The sequence below is a fragment of the Elephantulus edwardii genome, unplaced genomic scaffold (genome assembly GCF_000299155.1).
Source record: "Elephantulus edwardii isolate Elephantulus edwardi_28Jun2011 unplaced genomic scaffold, EleEdw1.0 scaffold00015, whole genome shotgun sequence".
Classification (NCBI taxonomy): Eukaryota; Metazoa; Chordata; class Mammalia; order Macroscelidea; family Macroscelididae; genus Elephantulus; species Elephantulus edwardii.
Genome location: NW_006399765.1, coordinates 865487 through 891664, shown reverse-complemented (window position 1 = coordinate 891664; position 26178 = coordinate 865487). Strand labels below are relative to the sequence as shown.

Genomic DNA, 26178 nt, shown 5'->3' with positions numbered 1-26178 from the left:
TGCAACCCTCACTGCATACTCCTACGATAAAAATAATGCCCTAAAATATAATACTTTTAGACTATTCTCTCCCCCATAGACTTCAATGCCATAAACATGCAATTCAACTTTTTATAGGTTTATAACTTATTGACAGCAATTATAGTAATCAGCTGTGTAACCCTAACTTAATCAATATGAGTTTCCCATCACTTTAACCCCTCTTCCTCATTCCCTCTTTCTCCTGGTAATCACTAGTGAACTTTGATCTCTATGCATTTGTCTTTTCTTGTCTTGCCTTTAGAGTCCATCCCTACCATAGCATGTATTCCTTCTGTGGACTGAGTAGAATTCCATTGTATGCATGAGTCATATTTTGTGTATCTATTTATCTGTTGGAGGGAAGGATACTGAAACTTTGTCTCAGATATTTTGGGCATGTTGTTAGGAAGGACCAGTCCTTGGGAAAAGGACATCATGCTTGGAAAAGTGGAGGGTCAGTGAAGAAGGGGGAAGACCCTCAACAAGACGGACTGACACAGTGACTGGAACAATGGGCTCAAGTGTGGCAGATAGGTTAGGGTGCAGGTCTGCTATTCATAAGGTCGCTATGAGCTGTGGTCAACTCAGTGGCACCTACCAACAGCAACAACATTCATTTGTTGATTGGCTCTGAGGTTGTTTCTACCCTTGGCTTTTGTGAATGGAAATGCAATGAACACTGGTGTTGGGTATATGTCTAGGACTGAAATTCCTGGGTCCTATGAGAGTTCTGTTTTTCATTTTGTGAGGAACCACTAGTATTTTCCTCAATGGAGATACCATTTTGCTTTTCCACCTGTAATTAATAAATAGTTCAATTTCCCCACATTCTCCTCAAACTCTGTTCTCTCTTGTTTTAATGTTAGCCATCCCAGCAGGAGTAAAATGGCAACTCACTGTGGTTTTGATTTACATGCCTCTGATAGTTAATGACACTGAACATCATTTCATGTGTTTTGTTTTATTTTTTTTAAGCATCCAAAATGTTTTGTTGGGTTTTTTCCCTCATTGTTGCACATTTTCGTCCCCCTCCCCTCTCCCTCTTCCCCTAGTCATGTGTGTTTTGTGGCCATTTGAATGTCCTCTTTGGTGAACTGTCTATTCCATTCCTTTGTCAACTTTATGACGGGGTTATTTATGTTTGTTACTCTGTCACAGTTTTATATCTATTTCAATTATTAGATTCTTGTCAAATATATGTTTTCCAAAGGTATTTTAAAGAAAGCAAGCAAAGGATGGCAATAAGAAAAAGGGATATCAGTTGCTTTCAGAGAAGTATTTCATGAAGAAACAAAATATCCTCCAAGATAAAGACAAGAGCTCAAATACAAAGGCAGTGAGGAGCTGTGAAAAATGATCAGCTCTGTGAGGGCTACATCAGTGGCAGACAGGAAGCGCTCACCTTAGGCATGTAGGACAGCCAGTGGAGGACTGTGAAAACGCCTTCAAAGTCGTCACAGACGGTGCTGTGCGTCACCCCATTGTTGTGCATGATCTGGATGCCTCCAAGCTGGTTATTGGATGTGTAGACTTCCCGCCCGAGGACCTAGAAAAATGAGCAAGAGAAAAGACATTTGTCTCTACAGAGTCTGTTTCCTAATCCATAGTAACATGAGTTCTTTTCTCTACAAGACTGAGATTTCAGCCTCTGTGGATTGCTTTGAGGAGCTAGTTGGAAAATATATATAAACAAAACCTCAACAGAATATCCCAAAACTCAGAGAACACAGAGGAACACAGAGTAACAACTGTATGCACATTGCAATTTAAAAACCAGTGTACCTCTCTCTATTAGTTGCTTAAGTCGTTGCAGCGTCCTTCAGCCCTGAGCTGGAGCTGAAGCAGTGTTGACTGCGGTTAGCACCTGGAGACCTAGGTGCTCGTGTCATCTGCAGGCCTTGCAGAGCGGCATGTCAGAGCTAGGGTAACAAGCCTGCCTTCCCACAATCTTTGCTGGCAAGTCTCAGTTAAAGAAATGCTGTGGTGTTTGGGTTCTTCGTTGTTTTGTTTTTGTTTTTTTAAAAAAAGATATTTTCTCCCCCTTAAATCTGACTTTAAAAGCTGGTCCCCACACAGGGCCCGGGGCTGGTAAAATTTCCACACAGCTCACGATCCACACACACACAACAGCTCACGACACACACACACACACACACACAGAGATCCCTGAGTGTGAAGTCCTTTTTGTGTGTGCTGGGTGCATGGCCATGATTTATTCCCAAGCTGCCTTCCCTCCGCCTCTCCCTCCCATGGCTCCAGGGAATTCAGAGACTCAATCCTCTATGTATCCATGGAGGAGTTTAACCCTTATAAGATTGAAAGGCACCTGCAATTGGGGACTAGAAAGTTTCCTTTAAAGAAGGGGTAAAAAAGAATATTTCTGGACTTGGAAATTGTAGGGTTTCTTTTCCCTTGCAGACTGGTTAATAATTTCTTTCAGGAAGGGAGGTTTTCTGACCCAGCAGATGGAAGCTGGGCAGTCTGATCACTGACTATTGCAAACTGCTGAGTTTGTAGTAATTGCCAGTCATCTAGGGCAGCCCTGGAGAGCTCTAAACAGTTGCAGAGCATTTTCTGTATTTTACCTTTTCTTTTCCCCTACTCCCCTCCCCCTAAAAAAAGAAAAAGAAAGGTGACATTTCTTCCTCTTGCTAACTTTTATTCAGTTCCAATCTCTAGGAAGAACCTAATAAATTAAAGACAAGTGAGTTCTACCTGTATGCTATTTTGCCCCCTTTTGTTAGGTTCCTTGAGAGGTTGCACGATGGGTCAGCTCCTACATTCAAAGGCTGAGAAAGTTGGCGACCAAAGTAATAACCCCAGTGAGCCCAAGCTGCTCTTGGTTCCATTTAAATTTAGCAAGGAAGGCTGGAAGAGACCTTCCTGAAAGGAATATGGAAGGCAAAATTGCTCTCAGATTACTGCTTTCCTTGATAAGGAAGTGGTGGGAACAAGCCTTTACAGGCAGCCCCAAGCTGAGCGCCAGGATGGCAGCTCCTTTGAAGGCGCCCTGGGAACGGGAGAGACCATATCTGACCACTGGGCTCCAGCCTCTCTTTAATCTCAGCCCAGGCACTGTGGCTCTTTTCTCATTCTCCTGCTGTCTCTTTCCATTTGCCCTCTCCCTGACTGATACACTGATCTCTCGGTCACTCGGCTTTCTGCTCTACTGAGTCCATATTACTAATAACACCTCCGCCACGGCCAGTTTACCTCATGAAGGCAGGAGCACATCATTACAAAATAAACTCATAACTTTGACATTCTAGCAAATACACGCCGTTTGTTATTTTTATGGCTTTAGTCTCTCTAACAGGCAGAGGGCATTACATACCTGTTTCATTTATATCTTTAAATGTGCGCACACATGCACACTCACACATGCATCACGAATCAAAAACAGAACAAAAACAGAGGCAAAACATATCCCAAGCGGTCTACTGATGGGGGACCCTGTGGAAGCGAGAGCCCACGCTCTGATCTGGCTCTGGTTTTATGGACGTCATAAACCCGATGGCCCACAACTGGTCCTTCTGGGACAGACTGCCTTTCTTCTAGAAGCTATTCACTGTGATCAGCAGTATTTTTAATTATTAAAATAAAATTGGAAAGGGGGGAAAAGGAATAAAAAAAGGAGACAGTGCGCTGACCCTGAATATCTAACATGCACGATCCGTGTCAGGAGCCAAGTCCTCCCCGCTGCCCGGAAGACAGAGTGGGGCCATTTCTACGCAGAAGCAGCATTTTCTTTCCAGTGAGACACTGTCTGTACTACTTGATAATATCCAGCCATTTCAACATCTTGCACATCTCCAAAATGAGTAACAGGCTCAGGAAGGACCAATCTCAGGGACCCGCGCAGACTAAATGCTGCTGGGGTGTCCAAGTACAACCTTCTCAGAAGTCTTTCCTGCCTCACCTCATCTCACGGAAGATATCTCCAAGGATTCTCCCATTTGCTCATTGCATCCAGAATTTTTACAAACTAATGGAAGACAAGCTTTGAAGGAGCATGCGTTCAACAACTTAGCATGTTATTTCTCTTAGAAAGAGAGCCCCCTTGGAGGTAAGGATGACAACACTTCGTCTGTCATCCTCTGGATATGTTGCTTGGAGAGGCTATTCCTTAGAAAGGAGTATCATGCTTGGAAAGGTGGACGGTCAGCAAGACAGAGGAAGACCCCAATGAGATGGGTTGCCATGGTGACTGCAGCAGTGGGCTCACGAGGGTCAGAGATGATGAGGACGACACGGGATAGGACAGGGCCCAGCTCTGTTGCTCACAGGGTCACTATGAGTCTACTCGAGTAGATGACACCTAACAACAACAGCTGGAACTGTACCCACCTTATCTTGGAGGTATGCCTGTATTTCTGAGCTAAAAAAGTGTTTGTCTTGTGAGAAGATTCACTTGATTTGGGAATTAATGAGAAAAATCACAAGACAGATACACAGAGTAACCAAATAGCTCTACGAGGTGCTTTGTGGAGGCCAACAGGGAAGGAGGAGGAGGGCAGAAATGGAACCTGCGCCACTGACCACAAACATGCTAACAATCACAGGCACCGAGGAGAAAGCGAGTACCCTCCAGTTCATCTTAAATGACTGTGTCTCTGGAGCAGGCACCAGTACAATGAGGGCACACACAATAGCCCCTGATTTATGGGGGTCGTTGCTGACTCAAGTGGTTTTAATGATTTTAGAAGACTTCTCCACACAAGCTCCAACTAAAGAAGCAGGATCTGGGCTGGGATAAAATCCATTCTGCCCAACTCTGAAATAAACACACTGGAACAGTTACACAAACCCTGATCAGCGACCAGGAAGGCAAAGGAAAGAGCTCACATAGATAGAACCAGTGATTCCTCATTATGTTGCACCACCAACTTTCTTTAGAAAAATTTGGGGTAAATATATACCGTTGTCAACATGGTAAGTTAATGAAGAAGGTGCTATTCATTAACCCGTCAGTCTCTTACATTTTGACCTAAGCATTTGTTTTTTAGTCAAGCTGTTTGCCACATTTTACTTCTAAAGTTAGTTCTCTTGTATGATAGAAACATGTCAATGTCTGTGCCAAAGGCATCACTAGCCATTTAAACACGGGAGCCTGACGACTCTGCTGAGGACCACCTTTGCTTCCCTCCAAGCCTAAGCAGAAAAGGAGCACCATGAACTAACAAGAATCAGCACTAAGAGTAGTAGGAATGGGCATCATCTCAGGGTCTCCTGCACAGGGCCCACATTAACAGAAGGGAATAGGGCTAGATTGGGGAAGGGGGGACGATCTTCATCCATTCTCCATACACACAGCACTTCATTCATTTCAGCAGGCAGACCTGAGGATTAATGACACCACATAAAAGTTCGTGATTAGCAGATACACAATTGCTACAGGCTCCACCAAATACGCTGCATAGCCTATGGAACCTGTGAGCTACGTAAGAAGTACAAATGAACACAATCTTACATATATGCTAAGGCCTCTCCGGCGGTTGCTGCTTATCTAGAGACACTGCAGACAGCCCAGGTTTACCAGAGCTGACAGCCAATGAAAACAGTCTAATATACCGCCTGCTCTCTCCCTTAAATCCCATTTTGGAGATCAAGATAAACACGTTCTTCCTTTTCCCCCAGCGCTCCAGACGTTTGACTGAAGTGGCAGAGCACTGTGAGGTTTTGTGCAAATGAAATCACTATGTAATACTCAATGAGCGTAGTATTTACTTGTCAGGATATTTGTCAGCACAGGCATTGAGATTTTCAAGCTTCATAGATGCAACTTAGCTCAATTTTTAAAAATTGCTTTTATCCTGTTATAGACATTATGTTGGGGACTCTTAAGACTACTGGGCAAATATTTACAATCATGCGCTGAAGATGTGAAGGGGAGGAAGGGATGTATATGGATGGAAGAAAAAAAAAAAATTAAACCGACGACTGCTTCCCCCCGCCGCTTGCCCTGTCTAATCTTTTCAATCTTTGGTGGATCATGCCATCTTCTCTATCAAGAAGCAGGAAGTAGACAGTTCTTTCTGTTATCTAGGAATTAGGCTACAAAATCTAAGACCTCTGTGCAATCCTCCTCATTAGGATATTTCAATTCTCCAGAGGATCTGACGAGTTTTGTAAATGTACTGAGCAGCTGTCATCACTGGACTTCATCTATGAGTCCAGATATTAAAGTCACTCTGGGATCAGCCAGGTTATTGGTAAAGGCATAGCTAAAGCAGAGGGGTAGCTATTAGAAAGAAGCAGGGGAGGAAAGTAAAAGTAAAGTCGTAAAATAGAGACAAAAGAGCAGAAGGATAAGGTGGAAGGAAAGGGAGGGGGAGAGAAAAGAGGAAGAAAAGGGGGGAAAAATGCAATAGCTCATCTCTAGAGCGCTGCCAACACCCTCCTCCTCCCCTGACCTGAGAGGGCTACATTTTTAAAAGCTGACAAGTAATTCAATCTCCAATTAACAATTTTAAATGGTGTAGCACATAGGACTGTGTAAATGTTTCTCCAGGAATATATCCAGCGGTGAATGGAATTAAATCTCTAGGGAGACAGGACCTATGCCTTTGTGAGCCAGAGTATTTGGGGTTCCAAGAGTGAGTCTCTTAACACAGCCACAGAGCGAGTTTCCTGTACCCATGTATATTTCCACTATTCTTCTTCAAATACTGGAGTACTGGTTGGCAGTGGATAGACCAGAGCTGGGCTGTAGAGAAGATGCTCAGTGACAGAGAAGGAAAAGGCCCGACTCTTTCAAGATGGATACAAGACCAAAAATCTCTTTATACACGGCAAAATTATAAAGTGATTATAAGGACAAACTGAAGTAAAGGGACTGTAATGTCTGGGAGAAAAGGAATTTGGCCACAAAGAGACAGAAATAGATGCCTGGAACAACAGTGGACGATTTTTGTTTACTGACATGTAGGGGTCATTGCGAACACAGGACTACACAGCAGGGCAATAATGATTTGAAAGTGAAGTGAGTGACGTAGAGAGACTCAGTTTTACTGTAAAAGGAGTCAGAAGAGGCTCATGACAGTTTACTTATCCAGTGTATGAGGAAAGGTGTAGGCTTACAAAGAGAAAGCTGGAAAAAAGAAGAAAGGGGGAGGCACCACTAATTTGTTAGGGGATTGAGAGTGCTGACAATAAATTACTTCCAATATGAAACATTTTAAAGTCAGGTTAATTGATGTGTAATTGATATAGAACAAAAGTCTCCATGTTTTAGGTGTACAATTTTATAAATGTTGACAAGTATATGTAATCATGTTACTACTACAATCAAGATACAGAGTATGTTCGTCAAAAGTTCCCTCATGCTTCTGTAAAAATCAGTCCCCTTCTCCCACCCCCAGCAACCAGTAATCCACTTTATGGCCACATAGTCTTCCTTTTGCTGGAACGCTAACATAAATAAAATCTGAGGCTGGTGCTTTTCAGTTAGCACGAGCCATGTGAGAGCCACACATGATGTGGCAGGTTATCAGCTCTTTCTCTTCACCGCTGAGCAGTATTCTATTTTACCCAAATACCACAATTGGTTCATCTGTTGGCAGACATTTGTGTTTTTCCAGTTATTGGTGATTATATATATAAAGTTGCTATAGACGATGATATACACGATTTGTACAGATAAATGTCACTTCTCTTGAGTAAACAGGAGTGGAACGGCTAGGGTGTATGTTTAGTGTATTTTTTAAAAAATTGGCCAAAAAAAGGATGGCAGGAAATTGGCAAACCTTTTCAAAGAGACTGTGTCATTTTGTATTCATAGCAACAACATAACATGTAAGTTCCAGTTGTTCTGTGTCCTAACACTTGGTATTTTTGTATAAATAAAAAAAAAATCAAACTTACTGCCAGAGGGGCAGTTCCGTCTCCTGGTGACCCTCCGAGGCGGTAAGTCTTTACAGGGGGAAACAGCCCCAATCTTCTCTCAGAGCGGTTACTTTTTGTAGAGTGTTAGGTTAGGCTTGTAACCAAAAGGTGACCAAAAGGTTTTAGTATTGAGAATTTTTTTTTTTTTTTTAGTATTGAGAAATTTTTAACGTGCTTAATTACCATCTTGTCTGGGGACATGTCTGTTCAAGCCACCGTATTCCTCACTGGTGTTACTGGTCACTTTACAGATTTGGCTGTGAGGTGGTTCCAAGTAGGTTCTGTTCTACATTTGAAAAGTGTCTAAGGGCCAGAGTGGCAGGAATTTCATCAGCTTTTATCAGACTGATGAAATCAAGTGTGCTCTTTAAAAAAAATGATACTGGATGTTCTACATTTTTCTTACATGCTTGTGTGTGCAGCTCTCTCTCATTGCTGTCAAGTCAGTACTGACTCATAGTTGACCCTCCACTAGGTTTCGAAGGCGGTAAATTGTGTGAGAGGAGATTGTTCATCTTTCTCCTGTGGAGTCTCTAGTGGATTCGAACCACGAGAGACGTGGCCTTTGGGTTAGCAGTATAACTAAATCCCTGTGGAGAAAGCCATCAGGGCTCCGTTTACCTACGACTTTCCTATTACGATGCTGGTAAAAATTATCAATAGTGAGAGCCAGGAACCATCTAATTCTGGTCTCAGGCTAGCAGAGGCTGTGGTCCACTAGTCCTTGGACCAATGATTTCCTTGGGTCTGTGGTTTTCTTCACAATTTTCTGCCAGATGGGAAGATACCCATAGTTGTATCTTAGACAGCTACTCGAAAGCTTTTAAGACTCCAGTTGCTACTCACCAAAGTGGGATACAGAATGTTGTCTTTAATGGCTTAGTTGTCCCCTAAGAGGGAAACTAAGTTATTGCCAAGACTGGGAGAGTGTCATACATTCAAAATGGTACTGGGGACCACTGTTTTAGAATGGAGCAGGGGACACAGTTTCCCACTGCTGGTAAAGAGATGTGGTTGCCATGCAACAGGCACACTGCCCTTGTTTTCTAAGAGGGAAATGACATTTGTAGCAGGACATCAACCTGTTATTTTCCCAAGCCACACACCGACATTTCACAAATTCAGGTCGTTTCTGGTTTCACTTTGTTGACTGTGGTTGAATTGAGAAGAATCAGTTCAAAGCCGTTCACATCTCTCTCTCTTAATTAAAAACAAAGCAAACAAACCAAGCCAAGCTGTTTCTTTGATACTGACTTTCGAGAGTACTTTATAAATCCTGAATATCTTTCATGGAATATTTGCTTTCTAAAAATGAGGGAAAGAAGGGAAGTAATCCATTTATCAGTCAGTGCTGCTTCTGAATAGAATACCAGATATGAGATTGGTCCTGTCAGCCAACGGCAGCATGACTGACCACCAGGCCCAACAATGGTGAGGCACAGCGTTGAGACAGAAGACTAGCTGCTTGGGAGGAGCACTGACTCTTCAACCTGGCTGCCTTTTTGCTTGTTTCTTTCATATGCATCAAGTTTGCAGTAATTTGATTTCCACCTGCCCCCTTCAAAACATACAAAAAGCTGATTACTGTCTTTCAGCCTAAATTTTAAATCCCATGAAAGCAAGAATCATCTTTGTATCCCCACAGCACAGGAATTGCCAAAATTCTTTTGTACTCTATAAAAAACTGAGCCAAGATTTACATTTTCAGTAAGATGGACTAGTACAAGCAAAAGAGGCCTTTCTATTAATGTTATATAATATGTGGTGAGGTTTTTTACGTAGAGAGATCATTCCTCTTTTAAGTTTCCCTCAGTGTAGACAGCATGGCTTATCTTTCAAAAGACTTTATCTGGGCTGGCATAAACTAGTAACTCTACATAGGATAAAGTTCTATTATATTAGGGTTGCTCTACTGAGCTGCATAAAACTATTTTATCTGTTGAAAAAAAGGTATATTCTTACCAATGGGTCAGATAGCAAATGAAGATACTCAAAGTTGATTATATGTTCCAATAGTCTTGACTTCTCATATTTGCATATTATGCTGTTGGATAAATTTGGGTAGGTTCTTTTCCCTTAATAAAACAGATTTCTCAATTTCTCTCATGTGCATACTAGTTTAAAGGCCTTTAATTTCAAACACTGAGACATTATTAAAATTAGGAACTGGCCAAGAATCACCCAGAAGAATCTGATGCCCAGGCATGGTAATCTGTAGTTCATTCTAAACAGCACTTAAAGCTGCTTCTTTCATAATTCAACACTCCTGACTGTGTACATTAGCTGATTAGACTGTGTGACAACGGCCATTCTGAATTAGAGGGGGCATAGCTAGATTTGGATCCATGCACAGGGGACATTCCCACTAGAATGATGAACAGACACAAGTCAGGTTTCTAAATAGTCTAGTTTCCTGAATCTTTATCATATTCACACAGCAGTCTGTGCACAGCCAGGGCTCAGGTCTGCTTTCCTCCTAGAAAAAAAAAGACTTGAGTCCTTGCATTTCTAATCTACCAACGTGTGCAGTTCTTGCACTTTTAATTTATGAGTGTTTGGGGGGGACCTCTCTGACTTGGGAACATATTGGCTCGGTCTAATGCTTGGAGATTATTAAACTCGGAGCTATGCTCCACTATCAAGTCTACAGATCTTTTATTTAGAAGATATGGTGCTCTAAATGCACAAAGAGCTCCCTGTCACCTTCACATTAAAGCCCCTAGTGCCTGGTAAATGGAATTATATAGCTGTCATCTCCTTTCCCCAAAGTTTTAAGAGTACAATGGGCTCATTTTTTCACACTCCATCCCAGCTTCAGAACTAAGAGACCTACTTTGTATTGATTTAAGGTCTCAGAAATAAATAAACCTGCTTCACTGCTGTGATTCACAACAAATTCATGATACACTATTGCATGATATATTTCAAGCTCTTGCTCTGGCTCTCTTTTTCCTCTGGTGAGTGATGGGGGAGTTGGGAGGTAGTGGGGAGCTACAAAGCTGACAGCCTGATGGTTATTGGAGATGGCTGCTGCCTGCAAATCCAAGAACAGACACTGTTGGAGGAGTATAGGGGGAAACATTTTTTTTTTCTTATACTGGGGGGCAAGGGTGAGAAGCTAATTTACTTGGGTCTAAGACTGGAGTTAGGGGAGAAGAAAGGTTAAGGGGAGAAGAGAGGGGTAGACAGAGTAGTGAAATTTCAAGTGAACACTGATCTGCAAAGACAGAACTATGAACATGTGCAGAAAGAGGAAAGGTAAAGAAAAGCCAGCATATGAAGGTGTAACAGTGGGGGTGAGAGACTGAAGGAGGTCAACAACAACACTTATTGACTGAATGGAAAAAGCGGAAGAAACTGCTCTGCCTGATGGCCATGCTTACAGACCCAAGAGGTCACTTAGTGTGAGTGCAGAGTCAAGGCTTAATTAGACGCAGGAACTGTAGAGACCTTATGTGTCACAGAACTTGTGAAGGAGACACATTTCTTCATTCTAATACTTAGGAAGGATCAGAATCCTGGAGGCTGAAATGGATGCTGTGGAGAGAGGATAAAGAGAAGACAAAGATCTACAGGGACGACATGAGAGGAGCTAGACCTTCTCATTGAGTTGAATGGGTAATGACTGTACCATTTTAGCTTTTATTTGTATATCCTTAGGTCTCTGATGCACCTCGGTCTATTCAACTTTTTACTGAAATAAATACTATCTAACCTTGGATCTGGAGAAGAGTATTGAGTATATTATGCACGGACTGCTAGGAGAACAGACAGGTTCATCCTAGAGAAGGTGAAACCAGGTGCTCCTTGGAGGCAAGGATTCTGAAGCTGTCTGACATACTTTGAGCATGTTGCCGGGAGGGACTAGTCTTTGGAGAAGAACATCATGCTTGGGAGGGTGGAGGGACAGTGCAAGAGAGAAAGACCCTGGATGAGATGGACTGAGTAGTGACTGGGGTAATAGGGGTAGGTGTGCCAGAGACATTAAGGTTGGCTCAGGATAGAGCTAGGATTCAGAGGTGTTGTACATAGGGTCGCTATAAGTTGCAGGCGACTTGATGGCACATAATAACAAATTTGGACCCAAAGAGTTTAAACTGATACCTGAAACTAAAACCTATCCTCTGACCTGGCAACCAGATCCTGACTCTCAAAGGCAGATTGTGGGAAAGCAGGAATGAATCGGGCTCCAGAACGATCCCATCTTTGATGTGTGGCGAGTGCAGCAGATTCTGAGGATGCAAAGGACTTCAGAATTAAGTTTACCTGCTTCTCTTGAAAGTATTTTTTTTTAAAAGTATTTTAATATTTTATCTGGCAAATAATGTTATTTATATTCCCAGTGTCTGCCTTTAATACCTGTGAATAGCATTTTCATCTTCACCGTATCTGTTCCCAAAACAAAGTCAGACCCTGAAAGGTTGGAAAGGATTTTGGTTCCATTCAGTCCTACCTGTCAGACCACAAAACTGGGAGTTTCTCTGTTAATTTTGAGTACTATTCTTTTGTTGTTTATTGTTTTGAGCATTATTTAAAAAGTCAAACCAGTTTATAGATTTTAACCAAATATAAGAATTTTATACAGATGAAAGGGCTCATCTAAAAAACCACATTCCCTTTCAGTTGAGCTTTTCAAGCATAATTTAATGAATATTTGATATATCGCCATAGAGAAAATGAAAATAATCATTTCCTGGTTGGACTTTAACAGATGGTTCTATCACCAGTATTTATAGTTGTCTTCCAACAACACCATTTATACATAGATAGCACTTACTTTCTTTATAAGGAGTAAACCTTTTTTTAGGGGTAAACTTTTAAATCACCATACTCTACATCTTCCATTCCTAATCTCATAAAAATGCAGTGGTTTTATATATCACTAATATACAATCTCCTTAATATGTTGTGGGGTTTTTTTTTTTGCTTGGGGTTTTTTGTGTGAATTGTTAAATCTAGTCTGGATTCAGAAATCAGAAGAGGAGCTGGGGTGGGGACATGGGGGGTCAGGAGCAATAGGTAATAATTTTTAATAACCTTCCCAATCTGTCCAATCTACTTCAATCTGCTGTCTTTCCCCTACTATGTTATGTGCAACTGAATAGCCTGCAACTCATAGGGACCCTATGTACACTAGTTCTGAACTCCACCCTATCCTGAGACAGTCTCACTGTCTCCAACACATCTACCTCACTGCCCCAGTTACTGTCAATCCTTCTCATCTGGGGTCTTCCTCTCTTGCACTGTGTCTCTACCCTTCCAAGCATGATGATCTTCTCTAAGGACTGGTCAGTCCCTCCTGACTACATGCCCAAAGTATGTGGGATGGAGCTTCAAAATCCTTGCCTCCAAGGAGCAGCTTGGTTTTGCTCTCTCCAGAACAGACCTGTTTGTTCTCTTGGTAGTCCACAGTATGTTCAAGACTCTTCTCCAGCACCACAACTCAAAGGCATTGATTCTTCAGTCATCCTTAGTCACTGCCCAGCTCTGAGGCATGGCAAGTAATTGCAAAGACCTGCATCAGGCATACCTATCGCTCGACTGACATCATTGTTCTTTAGCATTTTGGAGAGGTCCCTGACAGCAGATTTCGCTAATGCAATTTGTCTTTTGATTTCCTGATTGCTGGTGCCAAGAGTGCTGATTGTAGAATCGAGCAAGCTGAAATGATCAACAACCTGAATCCCTTCTTCATCTATCATGGTGCTGCCAACTGGCCCTGTGGTGAGAATCTTTGTCTTCTTGATGGTGAGCTTCAATTCGTATTAAAAACTATTCCCTAACATAGATGAACATGGTGTCCTGGCTACAAATCAATACACATCTTCCAAACATCATTTAAAAAACCTTGACACTCACTGCTGTCGCGTTGGAACTGACTCACAGCTGACCCTCCAGCAGGTTTTTGGAGGCTATAGCTCGCCAAGGAGGAGACTGCCATTTTCCTCCCATGGAGCTACAGGTACATTTGCAGTATCAGAGAGGTGCCCCCTTTGGGTTAGAAGCACAGGCCTTTAGGAACTACATTGTCAGAGTTCCCTAACATCATAGGATATTATACATAAAATGTAAAATTAAGACATACCTGGTCTTCACTTTAAGATAGGAAGTGCATTATCACTCCCAAGAAGAAATAGTGATCCAAATTGGCTTATCTAGTAAATGGCAGAAAGGAGGGGACTGAACAAAGGTGTGTGTCCCCCTCTTTCTTTTTAATGCAAAGATAGACTCCAAGAATTTATAGTCATTTATCACAGATCATCCAATTTGGTAACTCCTGAGTCTATAGTCAGTGGCCCAGGAAGGGCCTCAGAGCTTCCACGTTATCTGGAATTTCTGGACTGATACCTGTTATACATTAGTTGTTACTAAGTCATCATGTCCATAAGGAGTCCTCTAAGAAGTCCAAGGTAAGAATGAATAAAGTCCTGGATAGTAATTCTCCCTTGCAAGAGCTCCAAACAAGAGTGCTAATGATCATGGCAGATCATTAAGACTCACTAAGGGATCAAAACAAGTTAACAGGTAATAGTTTCCTACTAAACCTGAGAAACACCAAATAAACAACAAAACAAGGGTAAAACCAGGAGCAGGTTTACCCATGATCTGCGGAAGAGAAAGGCTTGAAAATGGAATATCTGCCCTCTGCAGTCCTTTCTGAGAACTCATTCATAATGCAAAGCAAGCTTCCCTCAGAATGGAAGCTAAAATGCCCTCTTTAGAAAGGAGAGTGATCCCATCTGGAGCCATGGAGCATGGGGGCTGTCTATTGTGAAAATAGGTAGTTAGGGACTTTTAAAAATGCAAATTGCAAGACTGATCCTTATAGTGATTACGGGCTATTGTATCAACAAGTCCTTGGGGACTATTGTAGACAGATGAATGACGTATATACTACCCTATCATGATCAAACAGGGTTCCTCTCATGTTAATGGCTTTGCCAAGTATGTTGATTATCTTCAGAAAACAAGGAAAGTAAATACATGAATGCACCGCAACAGTGAGGAATGCCATCTAACACTTGACAATTTCTTTTACCCATTTTCTTTCTAGGGGCTTTGATAATTGCAATGAGAAAGGACCCCAGAGTACTGAGAAGACGTAGAACAGTACCAGTGTTTTACATATATTACTTATTTGATCCTCACAATGATCCCAGTAGACAGGTATGAATATTATCTTCCTTTTACACTTAAAACAACTGTCCCCACAGAATTAAAGCTCCTCCAATATCACACAACTAGTAAGTGGTAGAGCCAAAAATTAAATCCCACCAGTCTGGTTCTAAAGTTCATATTCTTAACTAGTCCATCTCTCCAAGTTGTGTTAAAAGGTACAAAGCTACCCTAAAAAAGGAGCTTAAGCTGTTTGCTTCCCTTCTTGAGCCTCCATGGCTTTCTCTGGTTGTATGCCAGATAATCATGAGTGAGAATGGAGATTGTAAAGGGTAGAACCTTAGACAGTCCTGTTCATGGGAAGAACTCTGATGCTAGTCCCAATACAGACAGCTGTAACACTTCACATCTCATATTGCTTGGCTACATAAAGATATGTATATGGAAACTGAGATCCAGGGAGGATTGGGTTACTTCTCTTAAGGTTCATAGACAAGATGAGTGAAATTAGCTCCCTCAACTAACATAGCCTTAGCCACGCCCATCATGCAATGTCTTTTTTCCTAGGAGAGTAATTTAGGAACACGGGCTTGATATCACATTAACTGAGTTGGGTTTGTTTATTTTTCTAAAGAAGAGCTTTAAAAAGATTACCACAAGGAAGTCACATATCACCCCCTGAATGAATCTGTGGTTCACTTTTCTCCCTTGTCTCTGGTGTAAGCCTTCTGCACAGACAGTTGCTGTCCAGGAGAAGCCACAAATTGTACATTTTAATTCCTATATGTACAGATAAGGCTTTCATCAATGAATGAAGAACAACTGGATTTAGTCTATATCAGTGTACCCTTCCCACCAGCCTACCAGATGCCTCTGGGTGTCATAAATGGTTTGCAAAATTTGGAAGCAGGAGTGGCATCCACTTCCAAAATATGTCTCTGAAAACTCTATGAACTTTGAGAAACGACAGCAGTTACAGAAAGGCTTCAGGTATTTTGTTCATAGGGTCACTATGAATTGTGCTCAAATTGATGGCAATCAACAACTAGCCTAAAATGTTGGAGTTGCAGTGGATTTAAACCCTGGTGATCTACCTCCATAAAATTACAGCCAAGAAAAATGGAGTTTCCATGGGTCAGAATGGACTCGATTACTTATCTTTTGGTTTCCAGGATTCACTGCCTGTTATTATGTCTAATATGACAAGTAAAAACAGGCATGAGAAAAAAACAACAAAACAAAACGGAGGCATGGTAGAGAAAGGGAACTGTCTTAGTTATCTGCTGCTGTTGTTGTTATGCACTCCTGAGTAGAAACTGACTCATAGCTGACCCTCTAGAGGGCTTACAGAGGCTGTAAAGAGCATGGAAGGAGACAGCCCATCTTTCTTTCTTGGAGCAACTGATGGATTTGAGACCTAGGCCTCTGGGTTGGTGGATTGACTCCTTACCACACGGCCACCAGAGCTCCTTCTTATTTATGCAGTGCTTCTGTAATTCTGTAACTGAAATACTGAGTGGACAGATACTTATCTTTTCACAATTTAAGAGGCTAGAAGTCAAAATTCAAGGTGTTTGCTCCTGGGAGACAGTTACATGGCTTGATATATCCCTGACTGTGAAAACTCTTTAATATCCCAAAAGAGATTAGCTCAAAATACACCCTAGACTAATCTTGACTTATCATCATAAAAATACAACTCATTCCCAAATGGGATTATAACCACAGGTATAGATGTTAGGATGTACAACACATATTTGGGAGCATAGTCAATACATAACTAAAAATGAGTTGCAAAGTTAACTCCAAACATCCACGTGGCACCTTGACATGGGAGAATGTAATGTTTCAAATGATCTCAACTCCTTTGAAGTTCCTTACCAGTTCCCCAAGTAGACAGGTTTGCCAGGCCAACAAGACTCCCTTTGAGCAGGGTGATTTGTCACAACCATTGGTCATACCTTACCACTCAGTGAGAGACAGTCTGAAGAATCTGCCACCCACAGTCTTAAGTTCCCAGCACTATAAACCCAAGATCTGTTTTACCACAAATAAGAAGAAATAGCAAGTCCTCAGAAGCATCTCTTATTTAACTGATCATTCTCATATCTGGACAAAAATGAAAATGTCCAGACTATCTTCTTTTCTCAGGCACAAATGAGACTGAGAAGAACTGAGCAAGGTTTTGTTACACGGTCAGTGTGACTCCGTGGCCCCTAACAACAATAATGGACACTAAGCACAATGCACTGAGTGCTTCTTATATAAAGATCAGAGCTTGATTTCTGACTCAAGTTTGTCTCCTTTTTCCTCCCACCCAATATCTATAGCACTTTACTGAAGTTCTGGGAGGACAGTGCGATTTTCCTTAAAAAACTGCCTCTTAATTATTTTTTGAAACACAATTGTCTCAGGTCATTTTCTCTCTTATAGGCTTAGTTTTCCCATCTATAAAATGAACACCGCACCATTAGCCTACTAAGATTTTGAGTTTTAAACAGACTCACTCTGTTGGTCCACTGCCTTGAGTCCAAATCTCAAATCTGCTCTCACAAGATTCGAGAAAACCCAAATCCTTCTTCAACTTGGTAATATTGTTAATATTTCATAGCTAACAGCATGCAATCAAAAGAACAAGAAAGACAAGGGAAAAGATAACACACAAAAAAGAAGCAATAAAAGTACAATGTGGGAAGCACTTTCTACTTCTGGAAGAAAAAGACTGTGGCAAAGGATGCCACTCCAGGAATAAAAGGGGTAAGTGTACAGTAAGACCATCTTAAGGTGACAAAATCAGAACACCAGGGAGCCACCAGAATATTTCTATTTTGCACACAGGTTACTACTGAAGACTACAAAACAAAATCCTTTGAAAACAGGCCCACTAAACACTTGCAACATCACATACATGCTGAGATGGACAGTGCCTAGAAAAGCTTGATATATACATGCAATATATTAAGCTGGCAACGTGTGTCTCTTCAGCTTCATATCTATTAAAGGAACAGACAATTTACATGTTACTGCATTTTGAGAGTATGATATGTGGAGTGTCAACCCTTTCTCTTCAAACTGAACCATGTAAAGTCAATTGGTTGATGGGGCATGAGGGGGATTGCGGTGGGGAGGAGAAAAGCAGGGGGAAAGAAAGTTTTAAAAAAAAATTCTCTGCCTCAGCAAAAGTTTTCATTAAAATTTTAGACAAATGATCCCTGTGTCCTTCTCCCTTGCTGCCTGGGGCTCCATGCTATTTCTATGCAAATAACAACCTCATGGTTTATATCTTATTATTTCCACCGGAGCTGCAGCGACATGACCTGAGACGTGTAAGAGGTGGGAGCAGGGGGTGAGGGCAGGGAGGGGTTGGAGAAAGAGAGAAAGAGAGATGGAGAAAGGAAGAGAGAGATGGAGTGGGTGTTCACTCAAGTGTGAAAAAATATTGTCAGGAGTGAACGTCAAGAACAAAAAAAAAAGGATCACAGGGATAACGTGTTTATTTCAGTTCCCCCATCACCAATTCTGCTCTCCCCCTTGCAAACCAGCACCTTTTAAAATTCATTGGGCATCAGGCGATCATGCACAATCCATCTGCTTTCACTTTATCATTTGCATTTCATGCCTCCTGGCTTTTGATGTGCTGATACTTTGATGCAGTCAGGAGACGCGCATTATCATTATTTCAATTTTCAAAGGGGTCAACGGGATCGGCACTTGCACACACAAGATTTTTCCCCACCATACAACCTCTGTGCAACCCCCCTTCTTACTCCTCACCCCAATGTTTAACATAAAGGATGAAAAAAACAAAATGTGAGGGTCCAATATTTATGGTCTGAGAGCTTGCATATACCACCTACATTCCCACTTTACATAGGTATACATATGCTATGAGCAAAATGGTCAAGATTTAAAAAAAAATAGAGATTCTACTGTGTTTTACACACACACACTTAGAGAGAAAGAGGGCGTTATTAGCAAGCAGACAGACACAAAGAAATGAGAGATGAGCATTCACACAGAAAGGGATGTGTGTTCAGAGTGACTCACTCACAGCATTCCAGTCTGATACAGAAAGACAGACATGTAGACAACAATACACACAAAGACAGGGCACTCTGAGCATGCAGATCCCATATAGTTTCCTTTTTCATACCTGACTAGGCAAAGAGGTTGAGAGGACAGTCTTAATGAATTTGCATGAAACCTGATGTCTTTCGGGAACAATGACATGAAGATAGCAAAGTAGGTAGAGATGAGGTAACCTCTCAAACTGATCCTGCCCTTTAGCTAAAAATGATCCTGTCCTTCTGGAAATGAACTTTTTTTAAGCTACAGCTTTTCTTGTCTTTTCCCTTCCAACTAGACTTTGCCTTTAACAAGCAGCCCTGTAGGCTTGGAAGAAACTGGATACAATGAATTTGATCAGAACAATTCAACCAGTGAATTTTAAGGTGTGTGGGGGTCCCTGATGCTTTCTTTATGGCACAAATGAAATTAAACTCACAAATTTCTAAGCCCAGTGGGTTGTGGAAGTGGGGAACAAACCTTTTGCTTTTTGTACAATTCTTTGTGTATTACATAGTATTTAGTGGAAAATTAGAAACTCAATGTAAACAAGACATATTTCAGAATTTAGTTCTCTGAGCAGGTATGGGTATATTATGGAAATAGCAGTGCCTTCTTTAAATTTTATCCTCATAGATAATGGTACCTAAAATTCTCTTCAACATTTATCAGTAAGTCAACCTAAGACAGTATCCAAAAGAGCAACTTAAAAAATTTAAGACTATCAGTAGTTTCTCCCAGTGCAATAATCTCCTTTGGTGGTGGCAGTTCACAATCTTTATTTCTAGACTACACTCCAAAAAGGGAGGACAGCCAAGTTTCCTATTCTTCCTCGCAAAGAAAAGCAATCCCTGAGTAGATACGAATGCTGTGAGTAAGGCAATTCCTTCAAACAATTTTCCTCTATTCTGACACTCCCAAAAGCGAACTGAACCAATGGAAGTATTGACTTTTTCTCAGTGGAAATGACGGATAGGACAGTTCGTTCCCAGTCTTCTAACCTTAAAAATAAGGGTTTGATTTTTTTAAAAGTTCCTGCAAGTCTACTCCACACAATATCAAATGCAATTTAGTAAATACATCATTGCACAAGCGCAATCATCAAACTATGTAAAAGGGAACTGAAATTTTGATGAGAGCCAATACTTTGTGCCAAGTACTCAGTGCTATTATTTACGTTTTCCCATTTGATCTCCACAACATCATTTAACGGCGTAAATTTTTACCCCTTTGGCAGATTAAGGAAGCTGAGGTGCTAAGACATTCTATAAACCAGGCCAGCCAGTCCCAGACTATTCCCCTACATATTCTTGACTCTGGATAGAAAATAATTTTCCCATGCCTACAAAGAAGTCAGAACTGTAATGTCCTTTGTTTTTTCAGGTAGCCTTGGTTCTCGCTCTTCTAAACATTGACTTGTGTCCACATCCATTACTCTTTTTTGTTGTTGTTATGAGGGGCAAGTGCAAATGTCATAATAGATAAATTATGCACTCAAGTGTCCCACATTGTGGGAACTCGCAGGGGTCAGCATATCTGGAGTGCAATGGATAAGCCTCACCCTGGGAAAACAACCTTCGTGTTGATGCTAACTCACCAGCCACTTCTTTTATTTGGAATCACCTATGTTAGCTTGGATTGAAAAGGCACAAAAGCACTTTTTGTGGAGAACGTAACTCTACATTCTGTTCTATCAAGCAGTCAATCCATGCATATATATCGAGTATTTATACATAAGGGACCATTCTAAGTATCCTTTTTTAGAGCTACGTTCACAGATTTCTCAAAACACCAAACCCTGCTATCCTCAACAGCTAGGTTAGTATCTCAGTCATGCTTTTAGATCTGAAATGGGAACTAGCACAACTGAAATCAGATTCTGCTCCTTATCTATTAATAGATCTTGTCATATTCCTTATTAAAAGTAGATAAAAAGGGTAAAGGAACAGAATGGATATATAATTAATTTTAAGTCTCTCCAGAGAGTCATTAAAAGTATAAGCTCCTAGAAACACAGGTTTTATAAAGTTTGTTCACTGGCATATTCACAGGGCCAGAAATAGTGTCTACCACACAGTAGGCTATCAAAATATTTGTTGAGTGAATATAATCAAATGGATGAAAAAGCAAGCTTGCAGATGGGTAGGGAAGATGGTGCGAGAGGGCCACAGAATGAGAAAGGCATAGATTGAAGGCGTAATCCTGAATAATTCACAATAATCTTTAAACCATTTCACACACTTTCCCCAAACTTTGAAACTTACTTTGTTGAGGGCCCCAGCTCCTGTCAGAATTAAGTGAGAATTCTCAACCTGGATGGTTCTCTGGCCTAGCCGGACTAGGTAAGCTCCAATCCCAATAGCTCGACATGTCACCTTAAAACAAAAAAAGAATTAATTCTGCACATTATATATTTATGCCTTTTCCCCATGCAAAAAGAACTAAGACATGGGTACGGAAACTTCTTATTCTCAGAAATAATGATTCCTTTTTATAACAAATGTTTGATTCTCAACAGGCTTTAATCATTATAAAATATTTGTAATTTTATTATGAGATAAAATAAAATCTCCATTTCCTCATCAAAGAAGAGGTCAGTGGGTCAAGAATTAGAAATGTAGAGGGACACTTAGGCCCTTCATTTTCCTTTACTTGACTCACCTCACAGAGGTGAGTGTGGGCAGGGAAAACAGGAAGTGCAGGATACACTCAAGTTCTTAAGTGCCGGTAAGATATTTAGAGAAATAAGTTTACCTAAAGGTTAGAATGAGGAGCTAGGTTTATATGGGAAATTCCATTATCTCCATTTCTTACCGTCTTACTAATGAGTGATTACAATCAAACTGCATATAAACAATTTTTTTTGAGAAATTATCTCATTTGGGACTGAATAGTAGTGTTGGGAGAAAAAAAAATGCTAGCCACCCAGCTTTTCAAAAATTTCCCATTCTGGAAATATTTACCAGGCTGATGGTGATGATTTCATCATAGGCCAATGAGGATTCCCCGGCAATCATTCCAGAACCTCGAAGATTCTCTGCTCCCAGTCCTTCTTCCTTGCCAATAATATCTGTTATCTTATACCTATTGGATATAGTAAGGCCAAATTAGAAAGTTTAAACACTGTAACAATAGCCCATTAGAAGAAGAAAATCACCACCAAAAGGTGGCTAAAAGGCTTTGAAAGCTTGTATTTTAAACCAAAGCTTTATATTCTTTTTCTATTCCTATTTTTAAATCTTTTCTTTGTTGTTGAGGACCTATTTTACCTGGAGGTAATAAGGTAAAACAGCAAGAGTAGAATCTAAAACTAAGGAAATGACACATCCACCAGTGTTACTCTGACAGTATCTTCTATAAATGGAGTACTATATACTTAAAGACTGATAGGAAAATGAAATTAAAGCAATCAAAGGACTTAATACATAGCTGATTCATATTTTGGATGTGCATTTTGGTTTTCTAGAATAAATAGGATCCATGTCTATTTCTCTAATAAGCAGTAGCCATTGATTAAATCAATACCATGAGATAAATATAATGAAGGAAGTAAAACAGAATAGATGAGTAATGGGAATGCACAGCTCAGTTCTCAAGTCAAAAATTACAAGACAGGGATGAAGGAGAAGGTCACAGCCATGCATTCCCATCCTTGCTTCCTCATAGTCATCAAGTGTATACAGGAGGGTCCTGACAATAGTACTCTGGAGAGGAGGCAGGTGGCGTGGACAGAAGTGAAATTCTGACCAAGTTGTCCAGAAAGCATCCCATGGATCCAATGAGAGTCACTCATATGTCTTCTGGGCGAGGGATTAGGAGTGATAGCTGATAATGGGAAATGGGAGATGGGGAATGCAACTAATAAAAGAAAGGAAAAATACCAAGTTGGATGTAGAGATGGGCATATATTATTTATTGTTCCATGTGTACCCAGAAGGCTTGGCACTGGGCACAGTTTCATAAATTGAAATAATAAATAAGTATCCCATAGTGGCTCTTAAACTGCTTTTCCCCTCTATATTTCTCTGCTCCCTTCTTTATTTTCAGTCCTCGATCAATTCTTGCCCTTTGTCTTTGCTCTGAATCCATAGCTTTGCATCTCTGCTTCCCAAATTTCCTTGCCTTTCTATATTTAGACTCTCTCAATTATTTCTCCAATTGTACCTTTTACTCTACAATGCAGAATTAAGTTATAGGTGAAGCTAATCTCCCTGTAGAGGTTAATGAGCCACAGATTTGAGGGCAGGAGGATATATTCTTATAAGGTCCACAGGCCATACCGTCTCAAATAATCATGGGCTCAGTCAGCCTTCCTTGTAAAACAGTTTCCTTTCTTCTAAGAACTATGTATTGTTTCATGGGTGTTCATAACTGGTCCTATGGCATCTTCTTCCACTGTATTTTACAAAAACTAAAAGCAGCCTATTCTCGGTATCTGGGCCTCAACCATCTAGGAGTATTAATTTTTAGCAAGACTACATTTTGATACCTTAACTCTGTTCTATGACTAGCATCATCTCTACATTTATGGAGTTTCCAGAGGCATCTAGTTTAGGAAGTGGATGCCACTCCTGCTTCCCAACCTGAATAAATCTGGAAGCTCCTCCAAACATTATGTATGATGAGTAACCATTAGGTATTTGACATGACTAGCTATGAGTCGCAAACTCCAAGGTATTCAATACAGGAAACAGAGAAATGATTGTGGCCCAAGGACCATATGGGATTTTAAAGACACACCCTGAAGCAGGCCTCCACCCTCGGTCAAAAGTTCAACTGACACCCACTCTTGGGGGGAAAAAAGAACAGTAACACAAGTCAAACACAACCCCCAAAACAGAGTTCAGGTCTTTTGTGCAAGGGTTGCTATGAGTCTTATTTGACCTGGTGACACTTAACCACTACCAAATGAGACTAGTTTTGTTCTATCTGGAGGAACATTCTTCCACTTTGTCAATGTACAGTATGAAGTAACCTGAGTTTGCTATGATGCTGAACCTTGTGCCATTGAGGTATGAAATACAATGGTTTCCCAATGTGGACAGTGTTTGGTGGAGCTCCCAGTTGTAAAATAGGTTTGGAAGCAGGAGTGGCATCCACTTTCTAAACCACATGCCTTTGAAAACCCTATAAACTTGGAGAAAAAACAATAGGTATGGAAAGGTCTTTTGTTCATAGAGTCGCTATCAGTTGTGCTCAACTCAACAACAACAACAACATTTTGATATTATTAAAAAAAATCAGGAGTCCTTCAGTAGCACAGGCAGTTAAGTGCTCAGCTACTAGCTGAAAGATTGTTGATTTGAACTCACCCAGAGGTGCCTTGCAAGACAGGCATTGGAGTCTCCTTCCAAAAGGTCTCAGAAACTCAATTTCACAAATTGATTCATTCCTGAATGGGAATCTATTCATAGCTGGCCCTCAAGTGGTTTTTCAGGGGTGTAAATAGTGCAGGAGGAGACCGCTCATCTTTCTCCTTTGGGGTTACTGGCAGATTCAAATGGCCAGAGGCACTACCCTCAGTGAGTTGCACAACACCCTATATTACACCACCAGAGCTTGCTGGTCAAACCCCTATAGAACAGCTCTCCTCTGCTGCACACATGAGGCTGCCAGGATCAGGTCAACAGCAGCTGACCATAAAAACACCCTGTCTCATGTCTTACAATTAAAAAACTATTGTAATATATATTATTTTTCTTCCATACAGTGCGATAGGTATTTATCAGCTCCACTTACAATAGTAATTACAGCTGGATTTTTGACTGCTCATTCTGTGCTCAAAACTTTATACATATTAGTTTACTTGCTCTGATCTGTATCTTACAGGTACAGAAACTAAAACTAAAAGATAAATGACTTATTTTAACAAAAGCAACATACAAATTGAACAGCTTTGTTAAGTACGATTAGTGAATTAAAAAATATATATAATGGGAGGGGGAAAGTCTATTCAGTATAGCAAGAAAATAAAGGATCATTTTTAAAAGCCCAACAACTTATAAATAAATAAAAAGAAACTGGCAAAATACCATTGGACCAAAACTATGTATGAGTGTATCCCAGGGTGTGTCACAGTAAATGCCCAGCGAATAATTTAAATTATTAGGAGAAACACTAATATATGCAATATCTGATGATTCCTATGTGAACTAATACTAGCTTTAGGTAGTTTATACTTTAATGGTTTTGCAAAGCTGGAGTGTTTTGTTTTTTCCTCTCTCAGTAATTTCTGCAGTGAGAAAGTAAGTTCTACACAAAAATCACTATTAAGGGTGGACATGTCCAATATCATTCAAGGTCTAAGAAGTCATGCAGGTGCCACTAGTAATTACAGTTAATTTAAAATAAGATACATTTAAAACATTTAGGTGTATTTTCCAAATTATTACTAAGCAGTCAGGCTACGTAGACTTTTTGGGACTAACTATTTAGTAAACAGATCTACTAGGTAGATCTTTTTACCGAGGCTGCCATTAGGAAATAACTGAGACACTAAGGGGGCTGTGAACTAGAAACAGAAATGGCCTGCATGAAAAAAATTACAAAATTTTAAAAATACATTTGAATAAATGAGAAACACACCAATTTTTTTTTCTCAAAAGAATTAACATTATAGAATTATCAGGAATTCCTTAAATGAATTAGAAAGCTATTGCAATTCAAATAAAAATCATGGAACATTTTTGGTAAATAAAAACATTCTATATAAAAAGACAAAAATAGTTAATAAATTTGGGGGGAAGTTAAAAATGTGAGGAAATATGTACAGTAGGATAGCTAGAAGTATGGCATTAGTTCAATAATATATAACAACAACAAAATAATATAAAACCCAGGAGTTAAGATTATGATGAAAGTGAGAAAAATAGAAATTACTAAATATGCTATTACACTTACTAAAATCCTATAAGACAGTTTCAGACAGATTAAAATAATTCAAGTCAAAATAACATTTGCTATTTTTATTCTATTAGTTGACAATAATCAATATTAGCAAGGATAGGGGAAAAGAGGTAACAGCACTATCATGTACTGCTGGTGAGGATACAGATCTTGAAAGAGCAATTTGGAAATTTCTATAAAAAACTG

General features: G+C 40.3%; 1 protein-coding gene across 1 annotated transcript in view; it reads right to left on the bottom strand.

Annotated features, from left to right (window-relative positions):
* Positions 1-26178, bottom strand: part of ACACA (acetyl-CoA carboxylase alpha) — a 277380-nt gene that overhangs the window by 46758 nt on the left and 204444 nt on the right. The window contains exons 44-46 of the mRNA XM_006881383.1: positions 22050-22170; positions 21351-21461; positions 1424-1567 (exon numbers count right to left, since the gene is read on the bottom strand). Of these exons, the coding sequence (XP_006881445.1) occupies positions 1424-1567; positions 21351-21461; positions 22050-22170 (376 nt within the window). The remainder of the gene's footprint in view (positions 1-1423; positions 1568-21350; positions 21462-22049; positions 22171-26178) is intronic.